We start from the raw sequence: 12,868 nt of genomic DNA on the forward strand, positions 1-12,868 counted from the left end.
ATCACATTGGAGGATATAATATTTTGTAAAACGAAATTGAAGGATGAAATTGAAAACATATAAAATTATATAAAATGGTTAAGACCAAAAAATTAGAAATCAAAAGAACAAAGATAGAAACTGAAATACAAACAACTAAAAGGGCCAAGTTTTGATGTTTTAGGGAGGAGAGAGAGAAAAAAAAGAAGAAAAAGGTCCACCGACACCAAACCAAACTACTATTGGTGACACGCATCGCACCAACAACACAACAAAGGGTATTTTTGGACTCTTGGAGAGGCCGCATGCGCTGCCTGAAGGGCGCAGACGTCTCTCACACGCCTCTAAGTGCTCCACAAGTGCATATCCATTTTTGTTTTATTATTTAGCCAAATATAAAATTATTCTTGATTTGACTTTGTAATTACAAAAAAAAAAACATTGGGAAAAACCAAAAACACCTCGTCTCAAGTTTATTTTTTTTATTTTAAAAGTATTTTCATCATTTCACTATATACTTTAATTATTAATTAATTTTTATATTTGTATAAGTACCAAAATTTCATTTAACAGCAAGTTTTTTTTTCTTTTAAGGGTAATATTTGGGTTGTTTTATTATACAATCAAGATAAAAAAAATTATTTATTTGTCATTATTTTATTTGATAATGACAAATGAGCTATATGAAAAAATTTAAATACTATTATAAACATGTGTTAACTTCTATGGGCAGAGAGAAAAAAATAACATTACACTATTTCAGAGAAAAATATAAATAAATGTGAAGCTATTTTTTATATTTTGATCTTCTACCATAAATGTTCATCACGTTCTTGACTTTTTTCTTAGGAGTATCTAATTAATTATTCATTGTAGTTGATATTTCATTTAAAAATTGGTGTTTGATGGAAATATTATGACTATATGATAGTCTTTTGTATCATTATGTAGGAAGGAATTCTATTTTGTCTTTGAATTTTGATAGATACAATCATGTAAAGAAACAGGGATAACCTTTGTTATTGAAATTAATGAGAAATCCATTCAAAATTTGGGTGTATCATTGAAATTCAAATTAATAATATTATTTTATTTTAAAAAAAATTTAAAAATATTATTTTAAAAATAAATAAATCAAATTTTGACTTGATTATCGAATTTTGAACGGGTTAATTCTCTTTTATTTTTATAAATTTAATCTGGATTAAGTTTTTGATCAATTATTGGATTAAATTAGATTTAATAATACTGATATTATCCAAGTATTAGTAGTAGAAACGAGAATATCAATCTTCTTCCATCCTTTTCTTCTTCTTTTACCTTTTCTTTAACTGTATGGGTTTTTTTTTTCTTTCTGGTTTTAATTTCTTTTGTTATTTTTTTTATGTTTTTATAAAAAATAAGTTTAAATTTAAGTGTATATATGGTTTGATTACTATTATAATTAATGGGATATATGCTAACTAATTGTTCATAATCAATTACTAAATTTGATTCCATTTCCATGTGATTAAATTTATATTTAATTTGCTGCGTAATGGAATAGAAAAGGATCACTTTTGTTTTTTGGAGTTTCAGACTTTTCTTTGGATTTTTTTTTCAAGAGGACACGAGGCAAACTAATATTTATTATTTAAAAATAAAGTAAATATTTATTATTAAAAAAATAAATTATAAATAAACTTTTCATATTAATTTTTTATATAATATAATTTCTAGATATGTTAATGGTAAAGTATGTATCTATTAACTTTTAAATAATGAAAAAATAATCTTATATATACATATATATCCAACTATAATTTAGTTATTGTTTTCACGCAGTCTCTATTATTTAAAAAATTATAGTTTATATACTAAAATATATTTTATATCCTCATGTATACGTATAATTTTTTTTAAAAAATATCATATTATTTACAAGATTATTATTATTTTCTAAATATTACAGTTTTACCATCAAATTATTAAAAAAAAAACCTAGCAACCACCCTTATACTTCTCCTTTTTTCCTCACCGGAATCCACTAATCCAGACCCAACAAACCAAAATAAAATAATGAAAGAAAACTAGATTAAGCAAGCAACCAAAATGTATCAAACTAGCCGAAAATCTTCTTACGGTCACCTGGAAAATACAGTGAATTTGCCGACCCATCTCATTAAAATGCTTCCTCCCTTCGTTCACGCAACAATGTTTTAAGTAAAAACCAAGCAATGCATTTTAAATTTCGCTGCAAAAATAAAATTGAAAGTCTTGAAATTTAAATCTTGCATTTCCACTGAAATTAAGCTTGATTGTTTACATACCCTAATATTGTATATATACTCAAGAGAAGATTATTAATTAAAATTCGCACACACTTTTTTTGGGTTTTTTTTTTTTATTTTCTCCATATATATATATATAGATTTAATAATAATTCAAGTTTGCAATCTAGGTGACCTGTGTTAAGGGCAACATGGATCCACCGCATGAGTAGCTTTCAAGCTTTGCTACTGAGCTATATCTGAAGTCCTTAAGAACACCCACTTTAGAGATCCATAGCCACTAGACTTAATTATTAGCTAGTTGGAGTTTATGATGGAGGATAGAAGAGAATCCCAAAGTTGGATGGAGCTTATTGCTTGCATTAAAAGAAATCTTGACGCAAGGCAAGGGATTGATTCACAAGGAAGGAGACGAGTCTCGTCTGTGTACCCTACTTTTTGACGAGGGAAATTGATGAGTTGGTGACAAGAACCTTTCTCTATAAATTTGTGTTACGTTGCATTTCTTGTAGTGGAGGCCCCAATGCCCTAGCTAGGTTGTTTATTCAAAGAGAAGATTTGATTATTTCAACTTATTAAAAAAAAATCACCGTGCCTTAAATTTATTATCTAGTGATCATAAGTTCGAGTTCGAGTTCGAGTTCTTTTAAGATTACTGGAGACTTACATGGTCATTAACTTGAAGACCTGTAAGATTAGTTGAGGTACGCGTAAGCTGATCCGAATATCCATATTAATAAAAAGCTGATCCGAATATCCATATTAATAAAAAATATATATGATATAATATAATATATAAAGTTAAGAATGAAATATTATCCACCATAAAACTTAGATATTTTAAAGAAGATTTTGGAATCCAAGTCACTCGAAAAACTCCTAAAGATTAGGTGCAAGTGAAGAGAAAGTGTCTCGTATATATTGAATCATTATAATTATAATTATATATAAAATTAAGAATGGATCGCTTACCATAAAACTTTTTTTTTTAAAAGAAATCCAAACTCATCTATCAAATATATATATATAAACAAATCAAAAATATCCCTAACTATCATATAAAAAACATATATATATATATATATATATATGTGTATATATATATATATATATATTGGAAAGAAGACAAGATTACAAGCTAGACAATGATGTTGGATTGCCCATCCTGTGTAGTTTATCTGAATCTTAAAATTGGTTTAAGATTGTGAATTACAAGCAACAAATTAAATCATTTTCTAACCACTTTATAATTAAAACGAGAGATATTCTCAACAACTAAAATGTAATCATGAGATGCTAACATTTCTTTACATCTTATTAAGGTTTGGTACATGGGACAAATCAAGGTATATATTGTCTTTTTTTCCTCATCAAGCACGGTAGCTAGGGGGGAATTAAAATTAAAAGAAATGGAGAAATGGCCTGGGAAAAATCCACAGTGTTCCTTTTATTTTGTCATTCTCAAACCAAACCAAGTATTTTGCTAGTGGGGTATTATGGTATTTTTCATAGTGGTCAATTAATCATTACTATATTGATGGGATAGACCGGTCTTTTTACATTCTTTGTGTATTGTAAAATGATTTACTTGCCCTTCAAATCAAAATTTCTAAAGCCCGTGCTCAGGGGTATTTTGTGTTTTTCATATTCCAAGCATGGTGAAATGACACAAATGCCATTAAAAGGAGAATTTTCATTAACTTAAGCTCATGGGTATTTTTATCCTTTTCATTCTGGTGTTTTTGTCTTTTTTAAAGTTGATGATCATAGGTATTTTTGTATTTTTCATTTTCTAAGTATAGTAAAATGAGAAAAATACCTTTAAAAATAGAATTTCTTTTAACTTCGGCTCAAGGGTATTTATGTCTTTTTCATCGTGGTTTTTGTTATAACTAGATTGATGTTGTGGATTCACACAATAAAATTACTATTTTGTCCTCAAGAGAAAAAATCATTTAGCCTAGTCTTATTGAGAAGAAAGTTTTTTTCATGGGATCCATTAGTCGTTATCATTTTTTATGGGGATAAGTGAGTCGTTTTGCATTTTAAATGGACACTGTAATAACTTAAATGCCTTAAAAATGAGAGAATTTTAAATTGGGGTGAAGGGCGTGAAGGTGTTTTTTGTACTTTGGATGTATAGTACTAAAAGGACCATATTGCCATTGAAATAAAAAATAAAAGAACTTATGTTTAGGGACACTTAGGTCTTTTCAACATGATTATTTTGTAATTATGTATTTGGATGGGGAGCAATTAAATCTTTGACCACATCTAACATAATTAAAAAAGGTGGTTGGTGTGTGTCGCGCAAGCACTACTAAGTGGAAGGCGTCCATGTTCTTTGAGCGTGCAGTGCCTTGTAGTGGTCAAATTATCCAATTTCGATACTTGTTTTTTTATTGTTTTCTTAATTTATTTTAATTTTCAATTTAGTCCCTCATTGTTTTCTTTCATTTAGTTCTTATGTCAGATTTGATCTTCATTATTTTGATTTATATTTGTTTTGTTTTTTAATCTTGGATGATTACAAATTTTGCGCAGTGATTTTTTTAGTGTTTGCCTTCTATGAGGTGATCCTGGTCTTATGAACTAGATCACTGGTTTCAATGATCAGCTCAATTTAACTTTGGTATTTTTATGCTTTTTTTTTTCTAAATTGATTATTTTTCAATTTTATCCTTTGATTATTAGGCCCTGAGTTTTATTTTTTCTATTTTTTTTGGGGTCATCTCGGTCTCATATCTAAGGTCATAGGTTTGTTGGATTAATCTGGGTTAATTCAATTTTTTTTGTGTTATTTTTTGATTTCTTTCTTCAACATTAAGTTACTGGACCTTAAGCTTTCTGATTTGTTCACATTTCTATTTTAGGTTTATCTCGATATTATATCACGGGTTTAAAAAAAAATTGATTTTTTTATTTAATTATTTGAAATTACATTGCTAGGCCTTAAATTTTGTGATTTTTTCTATTTCCCTTTCTATAGGGTTATTCCAGGTTATGGGTTAGTCAAGTTAACTCTGGTTGATTTGAGTTTTTTCTCGATATTTGTTTTTATTTTACTTCGGTCTTTTCTTTTAGGTCTTTTTTTTTAAAAAAATATATTTTTATCTCTATCTCATATCACAATTCACGAGCTAGTCAAGTTAACTTGGTTTGACTTATTTTTTTTTAATATTTTTTTGAATTATTTTGTTTTGAATTTTATTATTTGACAGTAAATTGGTGGGCTTTAGGCCTTGATCTTTATGATTTTTTCTACTTTTTTTGTGGGATGAACTCGAGTCATGGGTTAGTCAAGTTAACTTAAGTTCACTCGATTTTTTTTTAATTTTTTCATTGATTTAACTGCAGTATTTTTCCTAGGTGTTTTTTAAATATTTTTTTAGCTTGATCTCATATCGCAAGTAGCGAGCTGTCTAGTAAGCTTTGGTTGACTCAAGTTGTTTTCTTCGATGCTTATTTTTTTTAATTTTGTTTTCACTTTTGATTTTAGGTTTTTGGGTGTTAGACTTTATTGTTATTAATTTTTTTTATGTGAGGTTATCTCAATTTATTACCCGAAGTTATTGGTTAAGCAAGCTAACTCGGTTTAATTCGAGTTATTATCATCTAAATATTTTTTTATATTAAAAAAGATTTACCTGGCTCACAGAAGCGTTTGCCACCTATACAGTGAAAACAAAGGAAAGAAGAGGAAAAGGTCTTAATTACGATATGAAAACTTAAGGAAAGCCCTGAAGCTTTCATTTCCAAAATTTGAAGCATTTTTCTTTTTAAAAATCTGATTTAGTAATTAAGCTTTTGCTTGAAACGATTAATATATCTTGGGCCAATGTTACGGCCCTGATGAAATACAAACTCAAGGGAAGCCCAAATGCTTCATAACCATATTTTGCGCCTGACTGGCCCACGGCCCACGAATGAGCAAATTTATACCCCCGAAATAGACTCTTGGCGGTTGCATTCCATTGGGCTACATCAACTCTATAAATTCGAACCTTTTTTTAATATTTAAACTAACTGTGTGTGTCTGACGTGTTGATTCGAGATTCGACCAAGTCAGATGCTGGATCGGTCAAGATTGAAGAAAAAATAGATAAAAAACTAGGATGACTCAGTCGAAAATCCTGGTTGACCCACTGAGCTGATTGAACTAGGTCTGCTCGGTCAAAACCCGACCCTCTTAAAACCATTGGATGTTCTAACCGATCAACGGCTGAAAATGCGTTTGTAAATGAGATTGTGCGTACTATAGCCACAACCAAAAAGATTCCAAATAAATATAAATAAAAAACCCTAGAGAGAGAAAGAAAAAAAGAAAGAAGAACTCAGACAGAGAGTGACTGAGTCGTCAGAGCTCTACTCAGCAAGAAAATGTTTCAACCCAGCAACCATTCTCAGGTCTGCTTCACTTCTCAAATTCTGTTTGTTTCTCTAGAAAATGTAGGAAAATTAAACAAAGTTCTTAACTTTCTTATTTCTCAGTGTAAAGTTCAATTTTTTTTCCTTGTCTTTTTGCCACATTTTCCTGGAAACCAAACAGGAACCTAATTAAGGTTTCTACTCATGTATGAGCATGTTTTGGTGGTTTGAGCAATTTGGAGGTCCAAAAAGACAATCCTGTTGTATTATATTAGTCTTCTCTGTATCGCTATTTTCTTTTTACTAGTTTCTTGAGTGGAACGAAGAAACCTTTACCGGGAGACTTGAAAAGCTTAAAAATTATGAAAGAGAGCCCATTTACTAGTATTATTGAAAGAAGCTATTAAGAGCGATTTTTCTGAATTTTGTTACGATGGTGGGATTTGTTTATTAGGAGTGCGTTTATGTGGATATTTTACAATGTGGGTCTTGACTGGTTTTTAATACACAGTTTCTGGTGAAATTCTAGCTTGGTTGAATTTTATTTAATTAATCTATCAACGTGGGATTGCCTGCTTCTCAATTGTAGTGTTATTTTTTTTTAAAAAAAATTTGGTAGCGCGAACTTGAATCTATGTTTTCGAGGGTGTTTCGCAGAGCAAGGCGGCATTATAAGAAATTCAAGTGGGTTTGTTGTTGTTTTTGTTGTTGGTGTTGGTGCTACGTTTTATTTTAACAAGAACATACTGAGAACTTACTGGGTGGGGGGAAAAGATTGTATAAATTTGGAACAAGAAAATTCATTTAGGTTGGGGGAAGTTTTTGTAGGACGAGAGGAGTAGAAATTAAATGAATGTTGCACTCATGTCATAAATCCCTGTAAAGAAGATTGTTGTTGCCTAGGTATGCAACTTGTTTAACCTTCATATAATTAGAGTACTGTTGTGGAAATTGAGAGGAGCTAAAGCTTTTTCAGTGGTCAATTGTATATTATCATTTTACTCTTCCCCATTCTGAAGTTTAATCAGTCCAGTGAGAAAATTCCAGTATTTTTTAGCTTGAAAAGCTTTGTAGGAAATAGTTCAGTGGATTTATAAATACTAGAATTGTAATTTCTTTAATTTACTTGATTGGAGAAAATGTTTTGTCTTCCATCTTTCTTGTTCTTTAGAGTGATGCATGTTAATGCCCCCACATTATGTATAGACAATCTTCCTATGAAGAAAAACGAGCCTGCTCATGGGCAGACTGTTCTGTCCTCTAATCTCTCACAATCTGTGCAAATACAATAAATTCCTCTTATTGTTGGTTTCAATTCTCACCAAGGCATCTTTTTTTTTTTCAGGATGCATCATCGTCTGCATTAATGCAAGTGGATCCAAAAGAAACTACTATTGTTGTGAGGGATGAGATGCAAAATGGAAGATTCCCACAAGCCCAAACCATCCTCTACAATTCTAAGGTTCTTAAGTAAAATTTCATTCTGCTGTAATATTCTTGGCTACAGGTCTGTTAATGGAATTAGTAAATTAATTCTGGCAAAGGAGAAACAGTAATGTTATTTATGGGTTTTAATTCTGGCTAAGGAGAAACGGTGATGTCATATTAGTTAGAGTGAAAGAATTGAAAAGATTCAAGATGATCATCACTATTACTATATTGTGTACTCTTTGTTCAATTTTACTTGTGGTTAGGATCTGTCTACTGCTTGTGTATGTGCGTGTATGTAAGTATATACATTCATACATGTCTTACAAAAGGAAGGTTTCATGAAAAAGATGCAGAATTTTTTATGTTTTTTAAGCTCACTTGTATATATTTACAATGATTCAATCTTGATACTTGTAATTTGAGAATGGTCTATGTACTAACTTTGGAATGACCCTGCAGAAACTTCAAGAAGATTTGCATGTGCTAGGGATGAAAATCAAACATCATGAGGACAACATTAAGTTTCTGAAGAGTCACAAAAACAAATTAGATGATTCCATTCTTGATCTGCAAGGTATTCTTAATTTCTTATTTTCTACACACTCATCATGGATTTTGAAATATAAAATCCTTCTTGGACTGTGGAAAGCTGGTGAAAAGGCTTAAAAAGTATCTATCACCACCACACTGCTAACCTAGATGAAAGTACTTCTGAGCATATATTTATCATTTCCATTTCAAAATTTATTCAATTTCTGAGTGTACGCAGCATCCAAGATATTAGATTAAACATTAACACTTGCTTGGGGTTTTGAGTTCTCTAGTTAGCATGAGACCTGTGGGATCTGCCATTCTTGTGTTCTTATGTCATTTGTTTTTTTGGTTGCTGTGAACTCCAAAATTGTGCATACAGTCTACAGATATAATATTTTGGATATTGGCTCTCTATTTATCACTAGTCATACATTTATCCTTTTTTCTCTCATCACATTCTCTCTACGGATGGTTTTTGTCCCAGTTACCCTTGGCAAATATCATTCTTCAACAATGCCAAATAATGAAAATGATGCCCATTACTCCAATCAGAGTGAGGATGAAACAATGGAACAAATTCTACAGCATGAAAAATCTGCTGCGGGCATTTTGTGCCGGCTGAAAATGAGCCATGGCACTCAAATTTCACATCCGTCATTTACCAACGATGTGCTTGGCGTTGTTGCTACACTTGGCAAGGTAGATGATGATAACCTTGGCAGGTCAGTTTGAATCTACTTGATATCTGTTATGCATGTTTATCAGGTTGCAAACTGTACACTGCTTACAGCATCACTATAGCTGAGGTTAATGTTTATAGTGCCAATTAATTTTAAAAAATGCCAAATATGAGTTCTCAGTATAATGAAAGAGAATCATCACCCATCATCTCAGAACAATCTGTAAGCTCCTGTTTTTATGCAGGAATTAGTATATTGTTTCTGTTCTTTGATTTAGAAGTTGAATTTAGGTTCTACATAATTACAGGAGAACCAATGCTGGTTGGGAGTTTAAATGGCATGAAAATGACCTCTCTGCTTGCTGATCTATCCTTAGAAATGTGCACAATGCTTGATTTATCTTTTTCCATGTTTAAAATGAATGTAGGCTTTTTTCCGAGTACTTGGGTGTGGAGACTATGCTGGCAATTGTCTGTAAGACATATGAAGGTGTAAAAGCTCTAGAAACATATGACAAGGAAGGCCAGATAAATAAAGACTCCGGCCTTCATGGCCTTGGTGCTTCTATTGGGAAGGAATTGGATGGTCGATTTCTTGTCTTTTGTCTTGAAAATCTAAGGCATGAATCTCAAGAGTCATCTTTTGTCAATCCAGTATTGTAGTCTGTAAAAATTCCGTTATCAGTTCACTTTCCCTTTTGCAGACCCTATTGCGGTGAATTTGTGGTGGATGACCCACAAAGGAGGCTTGATCTCCTTAAGCCAAAATTACCTAACGGGGAGTGCCCACCTGGGTTTATTGGCTTTGCTGTAAATATGATCAACGTGGAATTCACAAACTTATTTTATCTCACAGGCAGCGGATATGGTCTTAGAGAGACTCTATTTTATAATCTGTTCTCCCGTCTACAAGTTTATAGAACAAGGGAAGACATGGTACTCGCTCTTCCTTGTATAAGTGATGGAGCCATTTCACTGGATGGAGGAATGATGAAGGGTACTGGTATCTTTTCTCTAGGTAATCGGTAAGTGGTCCTGCTGTCATACCTGAATAGGCAATTTTACCTGATTGCATCTTATGGTGAATTTCATCATTTTACTCTCTTCACAATGGATCTTGGTAATATGAAGGGAACTCTTTTCTGGATTGTTGACATAGGACAAGATAGAAGAAATTGAAGCGGAAGGTATAGAAGAAAGGGAGAGGAAAATAAGAAAAACAAGATGAAAAGAAAGGGTGAAAACAATAGAAAAACCACAAGGAGAAAAAATTGTCTGTTAAATTCTCATTTTTCATTAGTCAGTTGTCCATAATGGCTGTTCTTTAAACACAGTATGTCAGCTCTTATATATATCCACTCAACCGTAACTAGACCCACGCGCACACAAAAAAAATAAAAATAAAAAAATAAAATAGAAGAAACAGAAAATTAGAAGTCATAATTAAAACTAAAAAGATAAGTAATAAAAGAAAGAAGAGAACTGTATGACTAATATATAGGAAATAAAATAAAGATCCTCAATATCATTAAAAAGTCTGAGGTAATCAATTATAATCCCATTATCTGTGGTTGGTTCCCCATGAATCATGCTGGATTATGAAATAACAATTGAATTATGCTGTCTAAGCTGTAGAGTTTGGCTTATTATGTGGCCTTCAAAAGGTTAATTGATGATTTGTGGAAGCACCAATGTGTGCATGATGCTTCTACAGCTTTGTAAATTGTGGGGTCTTATCATTCCGGAACAAATCCATTCTTTTTAGTACTCGTGTCATTGGTATATTGTAGCTTTTAGGGCTCACATTCTGATGTTTTCACGTTCTCTTAAATGATATTAAATACATCACTAGTTTTAAACATGTCTACTCTTTATTTAAAAGGGTGTTTCTTTGACTGAAAATGACGTACATGGAATCTTTATTTGGTTCTTTTTTACTATCGATGCTAGGTGTGCTTGAACAGTAAAATTTAAGATTTTTTTTCATCATACACGATGCATAATTCAATTGGATGACCCTTTCTGCCGCATCCAAGCTTTGTGTTTTAGATTTGTTATTGTAGATATGTCTTTGGTTAATATGAATGAACTCTCATTTTCTGCAATAAACTTTTTCTGGAACTTGTATGATCTATAGGAATAATGTGGATGTAAGATTCCCAAAATTGTCTGTGACATCAACCCTGCCTGACAACTACATTGACACCGAGAAGCAGCTCAAGGAGACCAAATGGAAAAGGGAAAAAATGCTGGAGGATATAAAGAGAGAACAAGCACTATTAGATGCTGCAAAGCAAAGTTTTGAGAGAAAGAAGGAAGAGTTTGTTAAATTTCTGGCTCAAAGCTCAGCATATGCAAGTCAGGTAATAATTTGAACATATCTTATCATCCAAAATTTGACAGTCTACATATCACTAGGTTGTATTTAGATGCTCTGATTTTGTGTGTGCATGTGTCGTCGAATGTGCGGCCACATGGCTTGGTAAGATATAAAGTTTAAACCAAAAATGTGCTATTTAATGTCAAGCTAGTTGCACTTTGAAATGGCCCCCCAGGAAAGCGAGAACAAATATGATAGTTGCTTTTTAGGGGAACAAATAATGAAACTAATATTTTCTCTTGACTCTATTATTTTAATGAAATTACAATTATTCGACTGATAAAAGTAGGACATTAATCATCTTCTATTGAATTGTCTTCTATCTATATTGAAAACAGTTGAATGAACTTCCAAGGCAATGATCATGCGTTCATGTTCATAGTTTAGGTCCTTTTTACAAGGAAAATGTTAATCTTGAGTAGCTGTGTTTAATAAATCTGAGATATGGTCTTCAATGGAATCAACAGATGCAGACAGGACTTACACCAAGATAACTTTTTAGTTGAAGAAAGTTCAAGCCTCATGGAGGAAATGGGATGACCTTCAGTTTGAACATGTTCTGGAGCTCTTGTTCGGATCAAACATTTTCCTTCCTATTTCTGGGCAAAGAATATCTTAATATCTTGACTGAACGGTCATGAAGTTTTTGATTCACTGAGAGCAATTGCTTCTGCAAATTCTGTTGTGCTGGATCACTAGTAATTGAGAGTCACTCCCAATCCCTTGTTTGTTCATAGGAAAATCCCAGCACACGATTGTCCATGGGATGCAGATCCTTGTACTAGGAAAAGCTGCAATCAGCATTAACTTGTATTGGTCTCTTACTGGTAGATGTCTGTTTTATATCCTCCAAGTTGTATGTACATGTTCATAATAATGCAGTTTAGGTCATTTGCCCATCAAAGGCTGCTAATCCTGTATTGTTTCTTGACCTGAAAATTTTCAAGTGCTTATTGTATTTCTCTTTCTAGTCCCCTTTTTTGCGCCCCCCACCCCCACCGCCCCGCGCCCCCCCCCCCCCCCCCCCCCCCCCAAAAAAAAAAAGTCCAATAAATAAATAAATTTATGATAAAAAAACTATCATCGTCAATATAATAAAAAAAAAAGGCAAATGACCTTGCAATTATAACAACCAATTAAATATTTCCTCTGTACCATTTTTATTGGCCGTTATCTGTTTTGAAAAGTAAAAAAAATAAATTTGATCAACTATCTTTAATTGATTTT

General features: G+C 31.9%; 2 protein-coding genes across 2 annotated transcripts in view; both read left to right on the forward strand.

The window, feature by feature from the left end:
- LOC7464538 (uncharacterized) overlaps nt 1-12,868 on the forward strand; it is a 92,306-nt gene that overhangs the window by 65,537 nt on the left and 13,901 nt on the right. The gene's annotated exons all lie outside the window — the stretch shown is intronic.
- Nucleotides 6,392-12,611, forward strand: LOC7464545 (protein DEFECTIVE IN MERISTEM SILENCING 3). The gene is made up of 8 exons (XM_024586094.2): nt 6,392-6,656; nt 7,963-8,079; nt 8,508-8,622; nt 9,067-9,304; nt 9,690-9,881; nt 9,966-10,286; nt 11,399-11,624; nt 12,109-12,611. Exons 1-8 carry the CDS (start codon nt 6,630-6,632, stop codon nt 12,133-12,135), a joined length of 1,263 nt encoding a protein of 420 aa, XP_024441862.1. The 5' UTR covers nt 6,392-6,629; the 3' UTR covers nt 12,136-12,611.

The sequence above is a fragment of the Populus trichocarpa genome, chromosome 15 (assembly GCF_000002775.5).
Source record: "Populus trichocarpa isolate Nisqually-1 chromosome 15, P.trichocarpa_v4.1, whole genome shotgun sequence".
Taxonomy (NCBI): Eukaryota; Viridiplantae; Streptophyta; class Magnoliopsida; order Malpighiales; family Salicaceae; genus Populus; species Populus trichocarpa.

Excerpts from the sequence above, each read along its gene's own strand:
- LOC7464545 (XM_024586094.2), top strand. The coding sequence starts at position 6,630 with ATGTTTCAACCCAGCAACCATTCTCAG. Across the intron at positions 8,623-9,066 it reads TTCCATTCTTGATCTGCAAG|TTACCCTTGGCAAATATCAT; the intron begins GTATTCTTAATT and ends TTTTTGTCCCAG. Across the intron at positions 10,287-11,398 it reads ATCTTTTCTCTAGGTAATCG|GAATAATGTGGATGTAAGAT; the intron begins GTAAGTGGTCCT and ends TATGATCTATAG.